Source organism: Neophocaena asiaeorientalis, unplaced genomic scaffold, assembly GCF_003031525.2.
Source record: "Neophocaena asiaeorientalis asiaeorientalis breed wild unplaced genomic scaffold, Neophocaena_asiaeorientalis_V1.1 scaffold45, whole genome shotgun sequence".
In the NCBI taxonomy this organism is placed as follows: Eukaryota; Metazoa; Chordata; class Mammalia; order Artiodactyla; family Phocoenidae; genus Neophocaena; species Neophocaena asiaeorientalis.
Genome location: NW_020174642.1, coordinates 6,950,982 through 6,978,536, shown reverse-complemented (window position 1 = coordinate 6,978,536; position 27,555 = coordinate 6,950,982). Strand labels below are relative to the sequence as shown.

The following is a 27,555-nucleotide window of genomic DNA, read 5'->3' as shown; positions in this document are numbered from 1 at the left end:
GTCATATTAGGGTTTTGGGGACTAAAAGTAAGTGATATTCCCAACAGGAGAGAACTGGGTTTTCTCGTCACTTCATTTACTATGCATATCTAAAGGCAAATGTTTAGTGCAGAGCTGGGGTTATTTTACCATTGGTGTGTTGTGTTCAGTCCTAATGGAAAACCAAACAAAGAAACCTGTTGTTTATTACTATTTGTGTTGCCCCTTTGTGTCTTCTAGCTGCCTCAGGTTCTGAACAGATGGTAACCGTGCTGGCCTCCTGAAGGACATGATTCAGACTGTCCCAGACCCGGCAGCTCATATCAAGGTAGGTTCCAGCTCGGCCAGGAAGCTGCCCTGGCTTCCTCCTTGGCTGGACTTTTGCAGATGCCTGCCCACCTGTCAGCGAATGTAAGGGTCAGCCAACCACAGCCGTGGGCCAGACCTGGTCCACCACCTGTCTTTATTCAGCCCATGAGCTAAGAAAATGCTTTTAAGTTTTTAAATGGTTGAAAAAAAATCAAAAGAAGAAGAATATTTCATAGTGCATGTAAATTATAGGAAATTTAGACTTCATTGTCCAGAAGGAGAGTTTTCCTGGGCTGCAGCCACACACTCATTTCCATGCTGTCTAGGGCTGCTTTCACACTGTCATGGCAGAATTGAGTCCTTCCAGCAAAGAACATAGGGTGGCAAAGCCGACGATATTTACTCTCTGGTTCTTTGCAGAAAAAGATCGCTGACCCCTGAGTTAACATTGAAAACCACATCCAAATTCTCTAACTTCTGTTCTAAGTTCATCTCCTTTACACTTCCTGGGGTTACCTAGGGAGAGACGAGAGGGTTTCCAGTGCTCAGCCGTGTCGTTTTATCTGGGCGTGCTGACACTTCAGCAGCTTGTCACCCCACACCTGCCCCGCCTGCTCACTGGCAGCTCTTCCTGGAGCTCTGGAGGTGAGAGAACAACAGGGAAGTGAGACTCCAGCCAAAGCAAGTCCCTGAGAGGAAGCCGGCCCATTCCTTTCAATACTCCGCGTACACATGGTTATAGCCACCAGGAGAAATGAAGTGATGGTTTTCATATACTTGACCCAAATAAAAGTTACAGAAAAAGTTGGGGCTTGAGCTACATGATCCAGATAGGCTGTCTACACCTGTGCTGATTGGTCCAGCTGTCTACATTGGCCCAACTCACTCACTACCTTGCCAGTTCTTGGCTTCCCCCATATAAATTCATTTCCCCAAATGGTCTCATCGGTTTTACTAATTTTTACTCTTTACTTAAAACATTTATTGAAAATGGAAAGTGGCTTATAAAGGAGAGGAAAGTTTATGGTATTGAAAAATTTATCTTTTTATTTTGGACTAAAATATAAAACGCCCTCCAAAATGACACGTGCACACACATTTACATACACACATGCTTTTCAAAAGCAGTATATTTGCGAAAGTGTTACGTACCATGTACAACTCACATTCATACGTGTTTAATTTCTTTGAAAGTGGAATTAGAAGTAATAAGAGTTTAAATGCATTTTCTGACCTTTGTGGGTGTTACTGCAAGTGTCAGAGATACGGGGAATCCCGGGGTGTGGAGCTGTCTGAATGTCATCCAGGGACGGACAGGAGCAGATCCTCTGGGTTGACACTATCATTTGATTTCTGTGTGATAACTGATTGGGGCATGGACATTATGTCTACAGAAATGCAAGTGGGAAAACTCTTGTGGATGTGATAAGGTCTCTTCAGAAATATCTGGAATGTGTTTGGTGAGTGTGTTTGTGCTACATACTGAGTGGGGGAGGGGACGTTTTTCTTTTAGCCTCTGTTGACCATGAAGCTGCAGGATGCAAAGAAAAGCTCTCAGGGAAAGAAGTTGATACAAGAAATATCTTCTATAGTTCAGAGTATGAGCGACAGCAACTGAAATCCACTTTGACTGGCATTTTATTCGTAACCAACCAGAAGGAAAAGATGAATTCAGCAAGAAATTATTGCAGATTTTTAAAAGTTAATTCATCAAGTGCAAACAGACACATCTGAGAAACATGATCTCTGAAAAAGTGTTTAGTAGAAATGTTCTGTATTTGATCTCAGGAATGAGCTATGTTTTTAGCTCTGATTTATTATCCTCACATTGGTTAACGTAAATATAACTGACAGATAATTTTAAGAAATGGAACCCTGAGAGTTTCTTAAAAACAAATTTCGACTAAAATTGCTTCTGTGTCTTTTGAAGATGATTTGGTAATTTAGAGTTGCATATACTAATAGCTGATGTTGGCTTTGAGGCAGAGAGAATTGCATTAGAGACATTTGTTTCCTTGGTAAATCTATCAAATTCCACCTATTGGAATTTGAATAATTATTCCTGGACTTCCTTGTTCTTTTGTTTATGAAATTGGTGTCCTTGACAACAGTCAGGAAAATAGGTTGCCTTCCACTGTTCCCTTAAAATACCCAATTTGGGGAATTTATTCAGTAAAATTTTCTATGCTGAGAAGTTTCTGGTTGTGGGCTGAGGAATGCAACTCTTATTTCTGGGAGAGGAAGTTCTTATAAATGACACGTGACAGGTTCCACTTGCTATGTTAATGTAGATAGTGGAAGATTTTGTCTTTGGCTCACTGCTACAGAAATGTTTTTCTCATCTGAAAAGGACTTGCATTCTCCACAGAATTGACTTCACCTGGCAGGTGTGCACGGAGACAGCCATAAAGACTTTATGTGGCCTTCGTATCCTTCCATAGGCTGACCTGGAGGAAAGAAATGTTCCTTTTTATTTAGGAAATGTATTCTGCAAAATTTCCTATAGTTCTTTTCTGCCAGAGCAAATTACTTTTACCCTTTCATATATTTAAGGAGCTGGAAATAGTTTTTAAAAAGGAAGGATGGTAAATAATTGTGAAATATTAGATATTCTTGGTTTAAATAATGTAACAATTGTGGCAATTGATTTACAAAGAAAATGAACAGAACTTTAAACGTATTTCAGCTTATTCTTTATTGATGAAAATATTAAGTTATTAAGCACATTTTGATTTGTCTTTCTTTGCTGGCCCTTCCAAGTACTGTCTTATAATAGAAATTATGGTGAGTGTCACACCAGTATGCTCTGAGCTGGTTAGGCCATGTGACCATGCCTCTGCTCTGCTAAGGGGTAGCACGTTTCACTGCCAAAGATAGACCCAGACTCTTATCCCTGTTACTGAGTCCAAGTTGGAACTGCTTGCCACATGACAGGCCAGTAAATCCAGAGACAGGTTGTTGAGGGGAAGGAATAGCGACTTTATTCAGAAAGCCAGCAGATGGAGAAGATGGTGGACTAGTGTCCCAAAGAAGCATCTTACCCGAGTTAGAATTCAGGCTTCTTTTATACCAAAAGGGGAGGGGGTGTGGCTGGTTGTTGCAGACTTCTTGGTGCCGGAATCCTTTGTTCTTGCAGCTGTCCACGTAGGTCTGGTCACAGTTGTCCTATCAACCTCCAACAAGACAATTGTTATTCTCTGCTTTGCAACTTTTTATCTCTATATGATTGGAAAAGTGTTACACCTTTAAAAGTCAGAGCCTTGAGAATGGGATCTCCTGTATATTTCAGGCTGTCCGCAACATTCTTTTACAAAAGGTGCAGAGCCAGCATGACTAAGCACAGGCAACAGAGCACAAGGGTTAGAGCTGAAGGAATGGATCTGATAGGGAGTCAGGTTGGTTCTTCTCCGTTACATCCCAAGCAGGGAAAAAAGACTAGAAAATCCATTTTACTAGGATTTGACACAGACTTTGGTCATGAATTCTCATTCCGATGAGAATTCTCATCAGAATTCTCGATTTACATCATTGCATTTCCTCATAAGAGCTCCGTTTTAATATTTTCATTGACTAACATTAGAGACGAAAAGGATGAGCAGAGTAGAGAGTAGTCAAGTTTCCAGCTTTAAAGAAACATCTGATTGGTACAGTTTTTAATTGTTCCCTTTGCCATTCATCAACTACCCACTTGGATGACTAGACATTTTGGAACTGGCCAAAGGAGGATGGGACTGAGAGGGGAAGGGTCTGAATTTTAGTTCTACTCCATGGATCACTGGCTGTGTGACCCAGAGATGCTGGTTCCCAAAACTCTCCGAGCCGCATGTTCTTAGCTAGGTTCATATCATGGATAAGAGAGAGGGTCCTAGTGTCCTAGGACTCAATTCAAATCCTGCCCTGTTGTTTACTAACTCGGTGATGCTGTACAAGTTCCTTAATCTCTCTGTGCATTGGTTTCCTCTTGTCTGAAGTGGAAGCACCTGCTTTGGCGGTTAATGTGAGGATTCAGTGAGCTATTATTACGGGTAATGCACCAAGACCCTGCTGAGAGCTCCTGTGGTCTATAAAATGAGGATAACATATCCATCTCGAAGACAGAATATTGTTGTGTCTGATACACACAGAGCGACATGGGTATGTCTTAAAAAATATTGACTTGAATGAAAAAAATCTAAAACAGGATGTGCTCTGTGGCACAATACTATTTACACATAGGAAAACATGTACACTTCCCAAAAGACATCATGTACTTTTCATGGATACATATGTATCTAAAGCATACCATGAGCACATCAGAGGAGATGAGTGCATATATGGGACATGTTGGCTAGTTGCTCAGAGAGGTGGTTAGGAGATAAGGGAAATAATAGTAATAATATACAGATAATGTCAGTTCCTACCATGGATGGGACACAGAGGGTCCTCTCCTCCACACTGGTGGTAAGTTGGTACAATACCAGTTGTGCTTTGGTACCAGTTTGGCGTTAACTTCTGAAGCTAATGGTGCTCTAGGAGGTCCACCCCTGGGTATATGCCCTGTTGCACACAGGTGCCAGGGAACATGCATAAGCAAAAAACTAGAACAACCCAAATGCCAGGAGAACAGATAAATAACTTGTGGTCTAGCCCTCCAATGGAATACTATACAGCAGTGAAGAAAAAAACCTACAAACATCTACCTGTGTCTGTGCATTGATGTGCATGATTCTCAAGGTTGAGTGAAAAAAAAGTCACAGAAGAATAAGTATAGTATCATACTGTATTTATCATACCGTATTTATTTAAGAATAAAGTATCATACTTTATACACAGTATGATTCCATGTATAAAGATCAAAAAAAGGGCAAAACTACAAAACATATGTTGTTCATAGACACACATGTATGTGGCAAAAAGAAGAACAAAGGCACAATATGTACATAATTCAGGATAGAAATTGCCTTGTGGGGGAGGGGAGAACTTTGGGGAGGGACTCAGGGGGCTTCTGAGACCCTGGTATTGCCTGTTGTGGGCTGAGGATGCATACAAGAGCGTTTGCTTCTTATTCTTTAACTTGCACAAGTATCACATATCATATTTGTGTAAGAGTGATATTTACAGTGAAGAACTTAAGATACTAAAAGAAGAGAAGGGGAAGATCAAGGTGGGCAGCTCAAGGTGGCACGATATTTGGGAAGACACTTTCTAACTGTAAACCATCCTGCACTGCGGCAGATCGTCAGTGTTAGAGGTCTCTTCGTCCAGCGCTGGTCTAGCTGCTGAGGTGGGTGGGAGCCAGCTCTGTTCAAGTGACAGCTGGGCAGGGACTGCAGTGAGAGGCTGTGTCTACACGGAGGCTGAGCACGAAGCTCTCCAGGCAGCTCTGGTTATTGGACTATAAATCAACTATAGTTGATTTACAATGTTGGGTTAATTTCTGTTGTACAGCAAAGTGATTCAGTTATACATACATACACACACACACACACACACACACATATTTATATTTATTTATTTATTTTTAAAAAAATATTCTTTTCCATTATGGTTTATCACAGGATATTGAATATAGTTCCCTGTGCTCTACAGTAGCACCTTGTTGTTTATCCATCCTATGTATACTAGTTTGCATCTGCTGACCCCAAACTCCCAATCCATCTCTCCCCCTCCCCTTGGCAACCACAGTCTGTTCTCTGTTTGTGAGTCTGTTGGTCATTTCTGAGTTGAGTGAGTCCACCCGCCTGTAGCTCTGTGGGTGGCTCCGCTGCACCCTTTCGCAACAAGGAATCTGTCTCTGATTCACTCGTTCATTCAGCAAACATCAAAGCCTTCCCTGTACTCGAAACAGGTTGGGAGTGTGGGTGTGGGAATAAGAGATCATAAAGACACAGCACCTGCCATCTGGGGCACGGGACACACGTTCCCAGACACATGTTCTGGGACATACGTCACCCATCCCACCTCATCCCGCTCCTAGCCCTGTGCTCGGCCAGCACTGCTTCTGCCTGGAGACAGCCTGGTGTCACCAGGGTCTTCCTGGGGGGGGTCCCACGTTGCCGGGTAGTTGAGGTAGAGCACACACACGATTTGGAGTGCACTTCACGGATCTGATGGCTCCCAGGTGCAGCTCACATGCTTCTGTGTCTAGAAATGCCTGGAGTTTGTCACTGCCCTGTTGACCCTCTGTCGTCCTGAGGAGGACGCCAGGCTCAGTTCTGGTGTCCATGGCTAGCTCCTCTCCAGCCCTGTTCCCCAGGGTTTCATGTGAGGATCAGTCACAGTTGACCACAGGGTAAACAGTTTCTCTGTTCTGGTTTCTAGTTGATTCCTTCCACTTGTGGAAAAGGACTGAAAAATCGGCTTACTCAGGATTTTTGTTTCTAATGACTTTTTTGTCTTCCTGTTCCTTTCCCCTTTAACTTTTATATTTTTTTGCCCTTTTTTAGGGTTGGGGCCAGAGGGTCTAGGTTTGAAGCTTGGTGCCACTTGTTATCAGTTTCCTCAGCTGTAAAATGGGGGTATATAGTGTACCTACCTCCTAGAATCATGAGGATTAAATTAGTTAATGTTAATGCTTTTAAAGCACTCAGAGCCGTGCCCAGCTCCCATTAACACTTATTATAACATTATCTATTATTATTAATATATTAATGTCATTAATATCATATTCATTATATAATGTATTAATACATGATACAATATATTATATATTGTATTTTATGTTATAGTAATTATATAATATATTCTTATATTGTTTATATATTACTGATAATATTAACATTTTATATATAATTAATATATTATTAACATGTTATATATTAATATATTATTAATATTATTGTTAATGATATAGCAATATATTATTATAGTACTAAAAACTAAAGCAGTTGTATAATATAAATTTATGTCATTAATATATAATATTATATATTAGCATGCTCTTACATAATAGCAGTAGAAGGAGAGAAGGAAGAAGAGGGAATATTCTGGAAACAACTGGAAAGATAATAGGGTCAGTACTTGCCAAGAAGCCAACTGCTGAACTGACTTCTTTCCCACATGATTCTGTGGCTGCCTCTCTGGAAGTAATGCTAAATATTTCTGACTATAAAAGATGCTAAACTTAAACCCCGTTTGCATTTCATAGAAGGAAGGGTCTGAAAAAGATTTAAGAAGTAGCCAGGATTAAGCACAGGGTCACTGGGAGGCCTGGGAACCCAGAAGATGAGCAGAATCCTTTTAAAATAACACGAGGCAGATACAAAAAGTGCCTGATCTGCATCCCGAGTGAGCAATTAGGTGGCTTCTGTGGCTGGTGGTGACTTATCCCATCGCCCTGGAGAAGAGTGGATCTCACTACCTAGCTCCTATGTGACTGACAGAGGACCCATTGCATTGTAAGCATTTTGCACATCTTTGCAAATCTGATTTATAGTGACTTTGCTTCCCGGGAAGGTGGACAGCTTATCCTTTCGATGATATACTCAACAGAGGCCAGAGTTTTCCTCCCCAAATCTGTGTACTGTGAAGATGATGTAAGCCTTTGATACACTGCCTGTTTTTTCCTCAGTAAATCAGCTTTGATCAGATGCCGGTGGGGTTAGCACATCCCAATAAGCCTGGCGACTGGCTGCTTATAGCTGCCAGTTCATTTTTTGCACTTTCATTTTTCTGTGAGATGGTGGCACTTAATGAAACACAGAAGAGCAAATCTGCGAAAATGCCCACAGTGAATGCGTATTACTTTTTATAACCAGAAGGTAATATTTAAAAAAAATTTCGGGACATTCCATATGGCACAACTGTGGAGACGTCTAACATCCAAGCGTCTCACCTGCACGTATCCTAGGTGAGGTTTGCTGGAGCAGGGCTGTACTTTCTGTCTCTCCCTGCTGGCTGCCTGCGCCCCTCAGGGCTGAGCCTGGTCACCTGCTGGAGGCTGTGCTCAGGGTGCGTGCAGGGGGCCTTAATGGCGTGCTCCCTCCCAAACTAGCAATGCCTCATTAAGATTCAGTGATGCTGACATTCAGGGAGGGCACCCACCTTACCGAGAGGTGTAAACGGGGGTCAGAAGAGGTTCAGATCACTTCCCTGGAGGATGGTTAGAAGTTGTCCGTGCTTGGCTTAGAGCCCCTCTGGGGCAGTTTTCCTCCAGAAGTGGTTCTCAAAAGGTATCCTGGAATTCTAATCAAAATGCAGATTCCTGGGCTGTCTGCCAGAGCCGCTTCTCCAGTAAATTTGGGTTGGGCTCAGTGATCTTCATTTTAACAAGCACCTAAGGTGCTTGCTTAGATAATGAATAATTACTAATTATTAACCTAGCCTTATGGTAAATATTTATCAAAGCAACTGATTTTCTTTTCTGTCTTCACTGGCAGCTGCATTGTTCTGCACCACCGCTCTGAATATGAGTCACACGTGTACAGGTTTAGAGAACATTATTTGGACTCGGGTTTTAGAATGCCACAGCAGGTTTCCTGGGCTCCGTGATTGGGTGTAATGAGAGTCCAGGAGAGAAGTGTCCTTCCTCCTTCTTCCGCCTTATGGGAAATGAACTAATCAAGAATTTGAATCAAGAATGTTTCAGATCAGCTCCTAGCAATTGAGTGTTTTGGAGTCGTCAGCCTCTGTGGCTGACGTCGATGTTGCCTGTGTGGCTCTGTTGGTGCATTTGGGGTTTGAGCATTGTTATCCTTGTTGCAAGACTGATGTTGGGACTGCTGATGTGGAGGAGGGGGCGTGAGCTGGAGGTGAGCTTAGTGGGGACAGTGAGTCCAGGATGCAACATGTGTGTTTTCCAATGGGCGCACCGAACGCTCTGCCTGAGTGGGGACAGGACTTAACTTACAGGTTCTCCATGGTTTAATTCCACCTTCTGCTTTTCTTCTTGTACTTTCTTTACCTTCTGACCTCAAAGTCTCATGGCTTCAGTTGTCACCTTCTGGGGCCAGGGGACTCTGTTATCTCTGGCTCTGGTTTCTCTCCCGAGCTCCAGCCTCACATTTCTAGGTGCAGGCTGGACACATCACCTGGATATGGGTACTAGTACCTTCAGCTCAGCAACCAATCAGAGGAGCCATACTTACGTTGTGTGATGCCTTGAGTCTCTGGAGCATCTTCATATACTTCTGGTGCATTGAATGCAGAGCTTAGCTTGTTTGTCCAGGTCACAGAGTCCAGCCTCCTCCAAGGCCAGGTTCATTCATTGTGATATCATGTCATTTCTGGTGAACCACTTCCCTTTGGGACAAGGCAGCTCCAGAGTAATGGGTGAGCAGACAGGCTGTAGAGCTAGACTTCCTGCTTTATAATCCCCAGCATGACATTTGTTATTTGACCTTGGGCAAGTCACTGAGGCCCTCTGAGCCTCAATTCTCTCATCAGTAAAATGAGAGTGGTGTCTACCTCCTAGGGTTGTAGGAAGATCAGATGAGGTGATTCATGTGAAGGTCTTGGAACAGTGTCTAGAGAATAGTGGTTAGCTATCATCATCATCATCATTGTCATCATTTAAATTTTTTATTAATCCCCCTTTTCCTTTTTTCTTCACGCCCACTTCTCCCAGTTACCAGGCTTAAAATTTAGGTCATATCTTTAACACTTTTCTCTCTTTCACTTTTCACTTTGTGTCTAATTCGTGGTACCTTTTCATAGCAGGTCTGCTTTATCTCTTGTCTCTGACTATTCTTCTGTTGCTTTTTTCCACCCAGCCTTCCTTATGTGCTTGTTATCTCATGCTGCCAGGTTAATCTTCCTACAAGACGGCTTCCTTCGGCACCTCTCTGATCAGAAACCTTGATTAATTCCAGGAGTAGGAACATTTTTAAGGCTTTTGATAACAATATCTCCCCACCCAATTGTGCCCTTCTTCCTTCTCCAAGGAGTATCTGAAAATGCCATTTTATCACAATCTATTGTGATTTTTAATCTGCTGATTTGATGAGTGGAGTTTTATCAGAGTTATTTCATTTGGAAACTTTTGCAAGTGGTCATCTCATTTGCTTATCAGCAAGTTATAATATCTCTTTTGTAATTTTTTTGGACCCATTTCAATGAAACCATTCAACATTGCTGAGGGTATAGCATGAACCAAACAGATAAGATCCCCGCTTGCATGAAGCTTACATTCTAGGGGGTAAGATAGATGAAGGTCAAATATATATAGTATATTACCAGCATTACAGCATCACAACCAGCATTACAACGTGTGTGTGTCTCTGTGTGTGTGTCTGTGTGTGTGTGTGTGTGTGTGTGTGTGTGTGTGTGTGTGTGTATTTTAAAATGCTGGTTTTGGTTCTTTAGAATAAACGTAAAGTAAGCAAGAGGTCATCAAGAGAGTGATGGAGGGGAGAGGTGCCATTTCGCCCCAGGAGATTAAGGAAGGTTTTTGGGAAGAGCTGAAATTCAGAGAGAGACCTGAGGGAAGTGGTGATCAGATCGGGGAATTGTGTTCTGGAGAGAAGGGATAGCACATGCAAAGGCCATTAGGCTGGAGCCTGCCTGGCATGTCCAAGGAACAGCAGGGAGATTGGGGCTGGTGTAGAGTAAGGGTGAGGCCATGTGTTAAGTTCTGATATGCAAGGACAGGGACTTTTACATTTTATTCTGCATGTCGGGGGACAGGGGACCATTGGGGGGTTTTAAGTAGAATGGGCGACGTGATCTGATTGAAGGTTTTTGATTTTGTAAACAGCTTCATTGAAGTATAATATAATGTACATTGGGTGAGTCGTTTGCATTATGAGTCATCGGCCTGTATTTGAGGCTGGGTGCCTAACGAGCTCACCTGGAGACCAAGGTACAGAAGAGCCTTAGGGTTGAGCTTTGAGTCCCTGCAACACACAGAGGTTGGGAAGAGGGATTTGCATGGAGTGGACAAAAGCCACATTGGACTGGGTTCAAACCCAAAAGGGAGAACGAATAAGTGCAGACAGCTCATGCAGGCGACTCTTTTCAGGGATTTAGGAGGTCTTGTTCTTTCCTCAACAGCTTGTATACATTATACTTTAATGATATCTACCTCGAGCTATGTCATATTTGTCATACAGATTGGTTTCGATGTTTATTCTGCCTTTTAATTTTTACCTCCATGAGATAAATATGTTTATTTGCTTACACCTCTAGATGTTCTTCTTTGCTATCTTTCCCTTCGCTTTACAACCTAAAAAGTGCCTATCTATTTTTCTTGCTTTTACTCTTGTGTATTTCCCAGTTTTCTATACGGCTTCTTTAATAGAAATAAAAGAAAATGTATATTATTTTAAAAACCACCAAGAAAGTCGTTCAGGGTTCTCAGAAGACACGCAGAGTTGCTGCCAGCATCAAACCCAGGGTCTTGAGTTCTGTGTTCTGTGCACAAGGAACCCAGCCTAACTTTGCAGCAACTTTTTTCTGCTAGTTTCCCCTGGAGGGTAGGATAATCAAAATATAATATTTAACAACTGGCACGGGCACACCAGTCGGAATGGGGCAGACCAACCAGAAGAGATCACGGTTGGAAACACCTGGTGCCCCTACCGAAGTGTTTCTATCCTTCCTCCGAGTGCCCACGTGCCAGGGCACTGAACCTCTTCCTCCAGGCTCTTCTGGCCTCTTGCTTTTGTTTTCATCCTCCAAATCTTGACATTTGCTCCTTGACATTTGGAGAGAGGAGCAGGTATTCACCATATATTGATTATTTTTGTGCCTGTTCTCTTTGCGTGTAGACTGTACATTACTTAAAGCGATCCTATAATCACCTTAGTGTCTTTCATGGTACCCTGTGCCTGGTAGATCCTTAACATAGAGGTGTTGATGGAACTGAATAAGCGGTGGTCACAGGGGAGCGAGAGTGATCCAGGGACTTTGTTCTGTTCTGGGACCAATGGCCCAGCTCAGTGCTCAACTACTCTTCACCCTTCTGTCTCCTCCTTTGCAGGTATGGTTGTAACCACACAGCCCATTTGCAGAAGAGACAATGTGTTCTCAAGGGCAGTGTGTCTTAACTTTTATTTGTATAGTTTTATATATGTAACTTTATGAGGTTTTTTTTAGAACGGTTTTAGGTTCACAGCAAAATTGAGCAAAGTACCGTCTCTTCCCACACACCCACAGCCCCTCTCACTGTCAACATGCCCCACTAATGTGGTGCATTTGTTAACAGCTGATGCACCTGCACGGACACGTCATCATCACCCAGACTCCAAAGTTTATATTAGGGTTCACTCTTGGTGCTGTATATTCTGTGGCCTTGGACCCACGTATAATGACATGTTTCTATCACTGTCGTTTCATACAGAGTATTTTCACTGCCGTAAAAACCTCTGTGCTCTGCCTGTTCATCCCTTCCCTCCCTTCCAAACCCCACCCCATCCCTGGCAACCACTGATCTTTTTACAGTTTCCATAGTCTTGTGGTTTCCAGAATGTCATAAAGTTGCCATCATACAGTATATAGCCTTTGCAGACTGGCTTTTTTCACTTAGTGATGTGTGTTTACGTTTCCTCTAAGTCCTGTCATAGCCTGATAGCTCATCTTAACTTTTCTGAATCTTAGAACTCTTTAAAAATTTGGTAAATGCTATATATTTTCCCCTCAGGGTGAGCACAGACCCACAGACCCACACACACACACACACACACACACACACACACACACACACACACACAGTCTTATATGCTCACATATCTATTTCAGCCAATTCAGCACCCGTGCCCCCCAGCCCCCTGAAGCCCAGGGATCCCAGGTTGGGAGCCCTGTGCTGGCAATGGAAACCCCATTGGACGCAGTTGATAAAACTGAAAATAAATTTTCATTTGCACCTAAGTGGCCTGCCAGAAAATGTGTTGCCTCTTGAAGTTAGTGGAATGACAGAGCTTTGAACAAAGCTTGTTTCGAGGCACATTCTTGGTCTAAATTCAGTTCAGATGACAGATCCTCATTCTGCAGTTTTGTGTTCTAGAGCAAAGCTTCTCAAACTTTAATGTGTACACGAGTCACCTGGAGACCGGGATGGATGGGCCTTGAGATTCTACGCTTCAAACAAGGCCTCTGCTGGTGCTGCTGGCCCAAGGACCAGCATTTTTACAGCAAGGCCCTGAAGCCCTGGTTTTCAGACTACAGGTCAAGACCCATGTGTGGAAGTGAGTCAAAGCCAGTATTAACAAAAGGAAATGGAATGGAATGGAATAGGATGGAAACTATCAGGGTGTGTTGCATATAGAAAGGAAAAGTATTCTTTTGGAAAACCTTTTTAGTTATATATGCGTAGGTGCGTATACTGGCTTGTGTTATGTAATATGATTTTTTTTCCTCTGGATACATTTGGAAAACAGTCCTCAAGATTTCTGTGGTATAAGAAATGAGGGGGAAGCACCTCCCTAGTCGTTTTATCCGAAAAAATAGTGGGTTTGCAAGCATAAAATTGCACATGTGTCTCCGTAGATTTTGCTGCTCTGATTCTGGTATCCAGATGTTGGGATTTATCCCAAAGCAGGAACTGTAAATAGCAGAGAAAGTTTTTTTTTTTTTTTTTAATTTTAAAGATCAAATTCCAGGGTTAAATGAAAATCCTGGTTGTGTTTGGCTTAATTGAGAGTACATGTTACTTTTGAGAATGTACTTTAAAAAAGTAACCAAATTGAACCAAAGCATGGATATTAATTTTTTAGTGATTCTTTGTGGATTTTCTGAGAAGTGCTGTTCATTTGCATTCTACATGAACTGCTAATATGCTGCTATTATCAGTATCCAAAAATAAACAATAACACCAATTTATATGGACCTCCAAATTAGCCCCATAAAATTTTATGACAGTGGTATTATTGCTCCAGCTCAGTTTGAAGCTGACAGAAGTATATAACTCTAACCACGTGATTCTCATATCCTTTGTTTTAAAACCCGTTTAAAATGTCTTTATGTTTAAGTGTATCATCACAAATTAAAAGGGTATGACTAAAGTAACAGTCAAAAATAAGTCAAAATTTTGATGACTTGTGTTGTTTGAAAAGCCCACAATTCAAATTCTTACTTTCCATTATTATTTGAAAAAAAAGTTATGCAGATTTCCCTATTTCCGTACACATTACAGAAGGGGTCAGGAGCCTGCAGGTGAAAGGAGAGGTGATGAGTGAGTTTCCTATTTGGCCATCAGGGGAGGTTGTCCGGGAAGAATTATACATAAAATAGGCAATATTAGCAATGAATAGAGGCATCAAGAACAAAAACAGAACCAAAGAAAAGATATTTTTGTCTTTTGAATAATTTGAACAACAGGCTGCTGTTCTTATTCCTTAGTCTTTAAGAATGGAAAATTCACACATATTCAATAAAAGGACTTAAAAATACCCTTACTGTATTCCTCAAAAGTGAAATTAAAGAAAATAAAAATGAGGATTTACTGTATAGCACAGGGAACTATATTCAATATCTTGCAATAACCTATGGTGGAAAAGAATCTGAAAAAATATATATGAATCACTGTTGTACACTTGAAACTAACACAGTACTGTAAATCAACTATATTTCAATTTAAAAAAAATGTAGGGCAGTGCTCTGATACTACTAGTTTATCAAGTTTACAGTCATTTCTCCAAAGTGATTTTGATCTTAGCGCTGTTGAAATAAAATGGATTGATAATCAATAAAAACAAGACAAAACAGGGGCTTCCCTGGTGGCGCAGTGGTTGAGAGTCCGCCTGCCGATGCAGGGGACATGCGTTGGTGCCCCGGTCCGGGAAGATCCCACATGCCGCGGAGTGGCTGGGCCCGTGAGCCATGGCCGCTGAGCCTGCGCGTCCGGAGCCTGTGCTCCGCAACGGGAGAGGCCACAACAGTGAGAGGCCCGCGTACCGCAAAAACAAAAACAAAAACAAAAAAAACAAGACAAAACAAAACAAAAAACCTTCTGTGACATAAGACATACCTGGTGAAGAAATGTGGCTATGAATAAGAAAAAAATGACGCAAGTATTGTTTTGTTTTTCTTTTTCCCCCAGCTTTATTGAGATACAATTGGTATGTAACATTGTATCAGTTTAAGGTGTACAATGAGAGGATTTGCTACAGGTACATGTTGTGAAGTGATTGCTATAATAGGGTTGGTTAATGTCTCCATCACCTCACAGAATTCTCTCTTTTCTCCTTGGTGGTGAGAACATTTAAGATCTACTCTCTTAGCAACTTTCAAGTATACAGTACAGTGTTATTAGTCATGCTGTCCATTAGATCCCAGAATTTACTCATCTTATAACTGGAAGTTTGTACCCCTTGACCAGCATCTTCCCATTTCCCTCACCCTGACCCCCTGACAGCCAGCATTCTACTCTTGGTTTCTATGAGTTTGGGCTTTTTTAGATTCCACGTTTAAATGAAATCACACAGTGTTTGTCTTTCTCTATCTGATTTATTTCACTTAACATAATGCCCTCCCAGGTTTTTTCTTTTAAATGCATTTTACAGTATTAAAATATGTGTCTTAGAAAACCTTTTGATTGATATGATGTAAATCACTTGAAGGATTTAGTAAGTATCTGCTATTATTTTTGCATCAAATAACAGTATTTAGATTTACCTGAACATGTAAAAGCATGTTACGTGCAATCCTAATTATTTTGTGTCATTATGACAATAACAACATTTTAATCATCGCTTTACTCACTGACGATTGAAATTTGTGATGCTTGTTTGTTCCCTTTGAAATGGCCAAATAACATGGTTAATGGGAATTGCGTGAAATAGTTTTTTGGTATGAAATGATATAATTTTTTTAAGTTGGTTTACAATGTTGTGTTAATTTCTGCTGTGCAGCAAAGTGACTCAGTTATACACATGTATATATTCTTTTTTTATATTCTTTTCCACTATGGTTTATCCCAGGATATTGGATATAGTTCCCTATGCTCTACAGTAGAACCTTGTTGTTTATCCATTCTATATTTAGTAGTTTACAGCATGAAATTTTAATTTCCGGAAAGTTGATCTCTGGACTGGGGCGTGGAAAGTCACTTTCCACTGGTATTGGTTTTAGGAGCATTGTGTCAGTTGGGTTCCCTGGGAAGCAGATGTTGGGACAGAATTAGGAACGCATGAAGTTTATTTGAGGGGGAGGGTGCGCCTGTGAACGATAAAAGGAGGATGAAGCAGGATTCGGCAGAAACAGCCTCAGCCCAGATGCAGGTTGGACAGTTTGACCAGCCCAGTGGGAAGCTCTGGAGCAGACATTGCCTTTGGTGCAGTCCAGTGATAGGCAGAAAGGGCCAGGCTCTTGCACCCCACTGGGTTAGGTTATTGGCTCTGGTGTCTGAGATGAGGCAGAGGGGGTGAGAGCAGCTGGAGGCTGTTCAGGTTCTTTCCTGAAGGGAGATCTGAGGCGCACACCTCTGGGGCTGCCACAAGCATCTGCAGAAGCAAGAGCAGGAAGTAGTCACCTGCTTTGCAAAGCCCGGCGGGGTCATCATTTGCTTGACATTGTTACTCCGTCCTTTTTCCTTTTTCGTGGGGTGCAAACTTACCGTTTGCAGGATTATCTTCTGCTGAATAGCAAGTGTCCTTCGTTCACAAAATCTATGTGATTTTCACAACATGGATAGCCTCTTGTACCTTAGTACTTGGATTGGGGCACTTCACTGCTGGGCAGTTCCACCATTTATCCAGTACCACCATGATGGAAACTCAGAATGCTTAGAAAAATAGATGATTTAAAAAAAGTCCTTTTTGACTATTAATGCTGTTGTTTGGATGTTTCTTGGGTTTAGACCTCTGGATAAACAATTTTTTACTCTGTTGTATTATTTGCCTCTTCAGTTACAATTCAGAGTTGACATTAAATTTCTCTTTGGGCTTTTGGTTAAGTCATTTATTGGTTCCTCAGATCCCAAGTCTAAACACCCAAATCATGTTGGTCATTCTGTAACCTTTTGCCCCCCAACAGTTAAGCCTAGTAATTGGGGCTTTATTCTAATGCTACCTTGGGCCTGGGTTGCCCCCCTGTGATCTTCAGTGCTTGAAATGAAATGAGATTCAAGGAGAGGGAGTTGATTTCCTACCAAGTATGGTGCTAGAAAGCAGAAATGTCCCCTCACATGTGGAGAAAAAGGAACCCTCCTACCGTTGGTGGGAACGTAAATTGGTGCAGCCACTATGGAGAACAGTATGGAGGTTCCTTAAAAAACTAAACGTAGAACTACCATATGATCCTGCAATCCCAATCCTGGGCATATCCAGAGAAATCTATAATTTGAAAAGATACATGCACCCCACTGTTCATAGCAGCACTATTTATAATAGCCAAGACATGGAAGCAACCTAAATGTCCACCAGTAGACTAATGGGTAAAAAAGATGTGGTATACACACACACACACACACACACACACACACACACAATGGAATATTACTCAGCCATAAAAAGATTGAAATAATGCCATCTGCAACAACATGAATGGACCTAGAGATTATCATACTAAGTGAAATAAGCCATACAGAAAAAGACAAATACCATATGATATCACTTACACGTGGAATCTAAAAAAAAAAAAGATACAAATGAACTTATTTACAAAACAGAAATAGACTCGCAGACATAGAAAACAAACTTATGGTTCCCAAGGGGAAAGGCGGGGTGGGGGGGGATAAATTAGGAGTTTGGATGAACACATACACACACCTGTATATAAAATAGATAATCACAAGGACCTACTGTAGAGCACAGGGAACTACACTCAATATCTTATAATAACCCATAAGGGAAAAGAATCTGAGAAAGAATATATATATCTTTGAGTCACTTTGCCGTACACCTAAAACTAACATGATATTGTAAATAAACTACACTTCAAATAAAAAAAAAAAGAAAGGTCTCCCCTCACATGTGGGCACCAGGAGGCAGCTCTACCCATGTTTTCGCCAGGCTCCTGCCCCAGCCTTTTGCTGCTACCAGATTTGGGAATTTCTGGACCAGAAAAAAAATTGGGGGAGGCTACTCACATGGTTTTCCTTGTTCTACTCCTGATGTTTCCACACAAGGCTCCTTCTAGGCTTCCTCATGCAAGGTCTGTGGCTTCAATGTTGGCCAAAGCTCTCTCTCTACTGTGGGGCATCTATCGATAGCCTTCATCCCTGTGGCACTTCTGTTTGTCCTGTGTCCCCGTAGAAGACTGAATCTTGATCTCCCTTCTCTTTCTTGGCTGTCTAATATTTTCTTTACATTCTGATTATCTAGTCAATAATTTTGGTGTTATTTTGTATGTTTCCCTCCATCTTGATGAAGGACCTTGTACATTTCTCACCTTCCCCTGTGTTGGTGGTTAAGCTGTTTACAAATACTGCCATCATGCTTCATTTCTTTTAGATGTGCCTTAATGTTTCTAGTTTATTCATTGGAGTCATTTACTTTCATTTTGCAGTGTAATTTTTGTCACCTCTGTGTGTGGTAAATATATCTGAGAGGTTTCTTCATGTCTTACTTTTGGCGTACTTAAAGCCACTTTCTTTATTGATATATTTTGAAAAATAAAGCTCCTGAGGAAGGGCTATTCCAGGCTGCAGGAATGTTGGAGCGACATTAAACACCACTTTATCTTCTATTTCCATGCCTTCACTATTTACCATTTGAGGATTTGGAGAGTGATACCATTTTTATGAATGAGCTGGACTCAGTAAAGTGTGCATAAAACCTTAGTTTTCTCGGACTTCCCTGGTGGCGCAGTGGTTAAAAATCCGCCTGCCAATGCAGGGGACATGGGTTCAAGCCCTGGTCCGGGAAGATCCCAAATACTGCGGAGCAGCTAAGCCTGTGCACCACAACTACTGAAGCCCACGTGCCTAGAGCCCGTGCTTCGCAACAAGAGAAGCCACCGCAATGAGAAGCCCACGCACCGCAACGAAGAATAAACCCCGCTCGCTGCAACTAGAGAAAGCCCGCACAGCAACGAAGACCCAGCGCAGCCAAAATAAATAAATAAAACCTTACTTTTCTCACCACTGCTCCTTCCCACCTGCTTAGAGTAAAAATCCTCTTCTCTCAAATGATACGTCAGATGCATCCAGAGTTTTTATAATCACTTAAAATTGTTAATACACAATTTTATTTTCAGGTATTGAGAAATACAGTTAATTTCTTTTTTTTTTTGGCCACGTTGCATGGCATGTGGGATCTTAATTCCCCGACCTGGGCCCGTGCTCTCTGTAGTGGAAGCACAGAGTCTGAATCATTGGACCGCCAGGGAAGTCCTGGGAAATCCAGTTTATTCTTAAACATACTTCAATCTCCTATTCAGTTTAAGGTTTGTTGCCCTCTTTGGTTCTGACCTGTTTCAGGGTGAGAAACTTCAGAGTGGAAGCAGGGTGTGGTCAGTCTCCTCTTGTCCCATCTTACTTGCCCACTTCTCCTGTCATCTCCTTCCTCTTCCTGTGCCTGTGAAATCAGTGATGGGCTGAGTTCACCAGACCAGGTTTAGGGCAACTCTAAACATGTTCTAACTCAGTAGTCTTGTGCCTCACTTTATAATGAGGGCCTCTGCTGCAAGTCTGAGACCAAAACTCTTAAGTTCCACCAGGAACTTAATGTCCTGCTCCAGTTAAAAGAAAAAAGAAAACATGGTAAAGTTAAATATAAAATGCCAGTTGCCAATAGCATATGTCAAACAATTCCAAGCCGTAGAGAATTTTTAAAAAATTTATTCACTTCTTGACACACAAGGAAAACCTTGTACATCTCGCCAGTCTCAGTTAATTCTGCATCTTTAGGAGCAAAGAAGAAAGGTCAATATGCAGATGGTGTGTAGGCATGCATCTTTATGGAACAGTCACCCCAAAAGACATACTTTAGAACATTCTGAGAGTCTTCTGAGGAAACAAGGGAAATTGTCCACAACACATATTGTTTTTCTCATGTGGCTAGGATTTAATCTTCACCTTGAAGAGTTTTTCCATGTAAATTGTCACTCTGCTGTTTTTGCTGGTTAAAGCCCCGAGACTATTAAGTTGTTAAACATTTAACCATTATTATTTTTTAAAATAGTAGCTTTTTCTCAAGCTAGTATATCTTGGGTCATTGATCCTCACAGACCCCTAAAACCCCCAGTGTGGCCCTAGAAATATTGGAGATGTCTCCTAATAGCAGGTGACACAAAGTCTTACCAATCCACTTGCAACTTGGAGGTACACCATCAAAGTGAAAACCAGCAGGGATTATATAACTTTACAGATCTTTATGTACCGGATCTTTTAATTTTATTCTAAAACAGCATATTGCACTATTGAAATTCAATATGGAAATGTTTCCTTTGGTTTTAAATAAAGTGTTCAGAAATGCATAAGTTAGCAACTAAAAATAAAGTCCCAAATTTCTCATTTTTCCATAGTTATCAGAGAGATTTAACACTTTTCTTGGCACTCCAGGGAATGTCATCCATGACATCACTGGTACCAGGTCACAGAAACAGAACTTCCTCTTCATGAGCACCTATAGCTTTGAGTGGCTGAATACATGTTCTTTGTGAGTGTTCAAATGCAGAGTCACAAAGCATGGGATGGGGTTGAGTGGTATGTGCAGGAAGATCCTGTCACTCTGCTGGGGGTGCTGGGCAGGAGTGAGGGGCTACCTCAGAGTTAATTGGGGAATACTGACAGCTCTAACGAATCCCCAGATTTCATTGGTCCAACAAAAAAGTTTATTTCTCACTCAGTCCAGTTCAGGGGTACCTGGTGTGGTGGCTCTCCTGGTATCTTTTTTGTAAGCAGTGACTCAGGGATCCAGCCTTTTTCCCTCCCAGCCTCTGACTAGACTTTGCCCTTCTCAGTGTCCCCAGAAGCCTTTCCATTCAGCCACTGGGTGGGAAAGAGAATGGCGGATTGAGTGTAGGAGCGTTTCATAGATCAGACTTCCATCCACTTCCCATTGGCTAGAATCAGTCACATGACCACACCTGACTGCAAAGGAGGCTGGGAAATATAGTCTACCTGGGTCCCCAGGAGGAAAAGGGACATTAGCAAATGCTTAGCCAGTTTCTCCTGTGCCCGCAAAGTGTCATGGAAACCTGATTGAATCATAGAGGAGCTGCAGGTCCATATGTGGCTTTCTTTTCTTCCTGTCTGTCTCCTTCTATGGCTACAAAATAAATGTCTTTTTGTTCTTTTCTCTCATGACAAAACTCTATATGTCATTGTGAACAGCTTACAAAGATAAAATAATTACATAAAAATCCACCAACTCAGATACCCACAATTAATATTTTGATGGACATCTTTCCAGTCTATTTTTTCATGAACAAAATGAGATATAATTATTTTTGCCAAAAAAGGGACGTAGTAAATATTTTTTGAAACTGCTCTTCTATCATCCATAGATACTGCATTGATGGTTTTGCATGTCCTAAACACTGTGTAGGACCTCATGGAATTTCTATGCATATTGCATAAATTCTGAACTAAATATTTATTGATGCGTTGTTTTTTTTTTTTCGGTACGCGGTCTTCTCACTGTTGTGGTGGCTCCCGTTGCGGAGCACAGGCTCTGGACGCACAGGCTCAGCGGCCATGGCTCACGGGCCCAGCCGTTCCGCGGCATGTGGGATCTTCCCGGACCGGGGCACGAACCCGTGTCCCCTGCATCAGCAGGCAGACTCTCAACCACTGCGCCACCAGGGAAGCCCTATTGATGCATTAATTAGGCATCCAATTTTGGTTCTTACATGTGCTGTGTTGAATATCCTGTGTCTTTCCTTAGAGCTATGATAACTTTTTAAAGTTGCAATCATAGAAGTGGAATTGCTAAGTCAAAAATACACAAAATTCTAGTATTTTACAGGAATTTCCAAGTTGCCATTTGAAGACTTGTACCAGCTTAAGCATGCACCGGTATATGAGTACTTTTCCCCCACAATGCTTGCCAATATTTATTAAATCTTTCTAACTCGACAATGTAAATGGCAAAAAATTGATATGCCATTTTGTTTTCACTTTAATATTTTTTCTAAAATGTTTATTGGCCATTCATACTTCTTCATATCCCTTGCCCATTTTTTTCCATGTGGCCTTGAATATTTCTTCTGCAGTTCCTCAAATATCTTGCCAGTGTCTATTGCTGTAGACAGGCAATAAACATTTGTTAAATGAACAAAGGAAAGTGGGAAGGTTTTTTTTTTATATGTTTAGGATGTTAAAAAGCTGTCACAGGTAGTTCAAATATTTTCCCCAGGTGGTTGAAAATTTTCTAATTTTTTTTACAAAGAATATATATATTTTTTGTCATCGAGAATGAACAAAACTATTTGCTTTTTAATTTAGTCTTTTTTAACATACAGAGTATCTTAGTTCTTTTAAATGTAGTTTAATCTATCAGTGTTTTCCTTTATGGACTCTGTTAGTTCATCATGACAGAGGCTATACCCACCCACCCTAAATTATACAAATGTTTACCTTTTAAAAATTTCTTTTTTAGTGGCTTACTTTTTAATATTTACACCTCTCATCAATTTGGATTTTAGATATATAAGGTAGCTTTTTAAAAAATAAATGATTGTCTCAGTGCTATTTATTGAATAACTCGTTTTAACCTAACTGATGTCCCCTTTCCTCCTAAATTCTTATGGATACAGAGGTTTGTTTCCAGATTTTGTAGTTTGTTTCATTAACCCGTTAATTGTATGTTAATTCCTGACTGCTGGCCTTGCTGATTCATCTACCTCCTATTTCTTACGTCACAAACTTTGTGTGAAACTGAGTCCCATTTGCACTGGCCCATCTCTGGCCAGTTGTATCACTAGGCATAGTCTCTGCGTCCTCAGTTTCTCCAAGTCAGCAGCTCACACGGTAGACGGTACACCGTGCGCGTCGAAGCCCATCCCGGTGGCCTCTGCGCATCCCCTCCTGCCGAGACCCTCAGCCCCCCGCCCTGCCTCCGCGCCACGTCGGCGGCTGCTTCCACCGGCAGGAGCCGGCCAGCTCCGGTACTGCTGAGCCTTCCGCCGCGTTGTTGAGCAACCAAGTGCAAGGGATTCCGGATCCTCCTGCCATTTCTGCCCTTAAATGAAGCACCCCATACGGGCCGTAGTATCTGACTTTGGGAGTGGTAACTCTGACTAATGGCACACAAGATGCAGAAATAACATAGGCAAGTAAAGTCCCTCCTCCCTCCCTCGCGTGGGCTCTCACGAGGCAGGGTTTCTCCTACAACCTGCCACAAGGCATCCGCAGGTCTCTGCGGAGGCTGCTGTCTCTGTCCGTGGCTCATTGTGCAGCCGGCAGTCATGGGGCACCTTGCCTTGCTCCCCGTGCCTCCCTCCCCCCCTGCTTCCGTTCCCCTCACTCTCCCCCACCCTGGGTTTGCACCTCCAAAATGAAGCAACAGCGCTTTGGCTTCGCTTCAGGCTAAATGTTCTAAGAAATCCAGGCTAAAACACCCTGTATGAACAAACATTACTTCTGGCATGTTTTCTTCTCTATACTTTTTTTTCCCATGAAAATATATGCACACAAACTAGCCTTTTTCGAAAGACTCATCTCCCATGACATTGTCTTGTTATACAACTAAAGAAGTCATGAGTGTGCAACAATCCTTAGCAGTCACTCCACTGTGCCTTACTGTGTGTGTGTGTGAGTGAGAGAGAGAGAGGGAAAGAGAGAGACGTCAAATCACAGAAAAGCTTATTGAACATCTAGACTAGGGGAGCCTAAGCTTTACTAGGTGGAGACACATTTTTACTTGTAGATTTTTGTAAGCAGCTAAACTAGCTGCTTGGATATGTCCCTGTCTTGGCTGCACAGCTGGTTAATGTTAGGACCTGCAATAGAGCATCATCTTAGAACTTCTCTAATACTCTTAAGGAGCTGTCGCATGATGCTTTTAACACACTGGTTTGCAACCTGAGATACCCAGAGATCATCTAGGGAGCATTCAAAAATGCCTATGCCTGGGCCCTATCCCCGGTGATTCTAATTTCATTGGTCAGGAGTATAGGCTTGTCTGTCTTTTAAAAAATGCCTCCAGGTGATCCTAAGGTGCTTCCACACCACTGTTCTAAATAGTAACAATAAAAAATACTGTTCCAAAGTCATGCTGTGTAGAGTTTTAAAAAATTATCATTTAATTTTCCTTTAAAAATCCTTATGAGAATGGTCTCTGTTCAGGGGAAGCAAATTTAGGAATCGCAGAATGGTTGCCTGCATTGGTTTAAGAGGCTTTATTTTTTAACATAAGTTAAAACATTAAATGAATAATGAATAACTGTCAAGTTAGATATGGTGTCACAATTTTTAAAATAAGCTGTCATAGATCTCTTGATGGCTTGAGTCCAAAACCAGGTGGGATATGGTCCTCACTCTGAGATAATCAGAGATTCCTCAGGGAGACAGGTGGGGCATCTTTTGCTAGATTTTGCTTTCACTGAGCTGCCATCAGATGCAATTTGTGTCTGTCTAGCTCTTCCACGTTTTTAGACCTTAAGGGCTGGAGGAAGACCTGGAGAATGATGTGGCAACATTTTTTGGAGAAAAATATTATCATACATCTCAAAGTCATTTTGACGCAGAACAATTATGATTGCATAATTTTAGGTATCTTAAATACTTTCCTGCTTAGAATCTATGTGTTGAATTAGACAAAAAGTAAAGGATTATGTCATGTTTTGTGCATTTTGTGCTTTTTATTACACATGATTGTACCTTACACATTAAAAATTGCCTCTAATTAAATAACAATGGTGCAGTCTTACAGATGCTGGCTGGGGTAACAAAGGTTTTGGTGTTGGGCTGTTCCTGGCCTGTTAGATTCATGGAGGTATTTCAAGGGCCAAGAGTGTAGCTGAATGGGATGAGGGCACTGTTTGTCTCTCTTTTGTAAAGGTATGTGGTGATAGCTGCGTTTATTTTGCCTATGGAATGCAAGTCAATTTCCACAGAATAAATAAAACAAACAAAGCAAAACAAAAAACATCCATGAGCCAGCACAATCTGAGTGGCATTTTGGCACTAAGGGCAGACGTTGCCTGGGATCTAGCTGTCCTCTTTCAGAGTTAAAAGCTCACTGTTCACTTTGGCTTCTCTCTTGTTCATTGCTAGGAGAATCACTTCCAGGGGTCCCAGATCGTGGCTCCATTCCCACTGAGAGGTATCCTTCCCTCTTGTTTTTTTAAGAATAAGTTTGATACCCTCTTCATTTTAGTGCATTGATAGTGGAGTTTGTAATGTCACATACAGTCAAACATGTACCGATGATCAGCCAGGCTAATCTTATGTGCATGCAGAATATACCCTCTTCCGTCACTAACTTAATTCCAAATATTTTCGCAAGAATAAACCCATAGCCACATACGTGGGAAGCTGAATATTAATGCTAAATCAGGGCATTTGAGGTCGAGAAGATGGCAGAAAATCCACGTCTCTTCATTTATCCCTGTGAACTGGCTTAGAAGTTATGCAGGACAGACCAGACCAAATAGATGGGAAATTCCCTGGGTCTCCCTTAGATTCTTCCTTATTCCAACACCCTAGCTCATACTCCAACGCAAAGGAAATTATAAGAAGCAATTCTACAGAAAGGCAGACTGCCTGCAGACAGGTAAAATCACCTTCGAGGCCTAGGAGAGGAATATCATTCCTAATGGATGTCAGCTGGGTAGCGAACCACTTCATGTATCCACCCAAATGAGAAATAAATCATCATTGATTCATTTTGCCAGGCCCTAAACGTGTTTGGATTAACCTGGACACCATTCTTATTCTTCAGAAATGTCCAGCTGAGGGAGGGAGCTCGACAGGGAGACGGATAACCAAGGTCAGCAGGAAGCTTGACCTTGGCATTCTGCACTGCCCACTCAAAGTTTCCCCAGAAGATGTGCAGTTGTTTCTGGGAAGTTGAGTCTAGGAGCTGGTACCCCTAATGAGCATCATTCAAGCATCTCTGTGGTGGCTGTGGGCTGGGTCTGGACTAGATTGTTTCTTAGTGCCACCCCCAGAGGAGGACCTCATTGCGTTTCTGTTGATGGGGACACAGAGATTAAGAGGAAAAAGACGTTGGCCCCAGAGTAGAGCTGTTGAAAACTGTATATCACAGAATGGGAAAAATGCATTCTCTTAGGAGTGTGGGCACTTGTGCCAGCTCCTGGAAGTGAGCTCATATCACAAGACTGTGATAGTGGCAAAGACGTATTGCATGGTAAGCAGTGCCTGTGGTGGTATCACATGAACCCACACCTGGATAGGGAAGGACGTATAACACCAAGACTGGAGGAAGCCCAGGACAGCCCTTGTTGCATGTGGTTCTGTGGCGGACGGGAAAGGGAATAGAACAGGGTGCCTGTAATTGGAGCACTTCTTTGTGAGTAGGGGAGGGTCAGACATAACATAAAAAGTTCTACTATGAGTGGATGGGGTAACAGAAAAAAAATCAAAACTTTTATGGGATTTTTAAGGGAGAGGGTTGCCACTCACATCTGGGGTAGAAAAAGGCTTTACTGATAAAGGGACAAGATGTGGGCATGGAAGATGGAGCTGGGTGATGGGAGGCTCCACATAGAGCAAACGCCTTTAAAACTGCCTGGGGCTGGGGACCTGGGAAGGGATGAATTAAAGGTGACTGGATGCTGGACCTGGAGGCCTGGAAGATGAGGATGCCATTTCTAGGAACGGGAACATTCATGAGGAAGACAAGGATGGAGTTGGATGGAAAAGAGAAGGGAGGAGAAGTTTGGAGAGTTTGGTTTCTGACCTTTGGCTTTCAAGAGTCAAGTAGATATGTTGTGCGGGAAGTAGATTGGAGCTAATGGGACAGCCCGGAGCTGGCAGGTTTTGAAGATCGCTGAGGAGGGGAGAGTTTCACCCTTGGGAATGGGTGTGGTCCCATATGAAAGATCTTAGTGGAGTTCACTAGAAGCCATCTTGCAAGTAATTAAAGAGAAAGCGGGCGACATAGCAAGGTGTGTTGACTGTTCTTTCTTTTGAGAAATATGATGGCGAAGGCCAGAACCCCATCATGTTTGTCTTTGTGTCTGAGAATCTTAGCACCTTCCTGGCTTAATTAGCTTTTGTTGAAACAAGGGAAAGTGAGATATTGAATGTTGGCTTAAGTGGAGTCAAGAGATGTTTTGGATTATTTGTTTTAGGATAGAAGAAATTTCTCTTGCACAGAGAAACTATCCATTGCAGAAAGAAAGATGGAAGGTACAAAAGGGAATAGACAGTGGATAAGACAGCATGCTAGCAAACCTTGGCAGGTCTGTTTCAAGGGCACAGAAGGAGGGGTTAAATTGGGAAAGGAACAAGGGAGACGTTTTTCCTCTGAGTCAAGAGAAAAGTAGGAGGATATGGGTGAC

At 41.9% G+C, this 27,555-nt stretch overlaps 1 protein-coding gene across 3 annotated transcripts in view; it reads left to right on the top strand.

Annotated features, from left to right (window-relative positions):
• Window positions 1-257: 257 nt before the first annotated feature.
• ERG (ETS transcription factor ERG) overlaps window positions 258-27,555 on the top strand; it is a 184,302-nt gene continuing 157,004 nt past the window's right edge. For 2 of the 3 annotated variants that reach the window (XM_024758273.1, XM_024758269.1), the window contains exon 1: window positions 258-307. In XM_024758273.1, the coding sequence (XP_024614041.1) occupies window positions 269-307 (39 nt within the window). In that variant the 5' untranslated portion in view covers window positions 258-268. The remainder of the gene's footprint in view (window positions 308-27,555) is intronic. The other variant, XM_024758271.1, reaches the window with a different exon arrangement.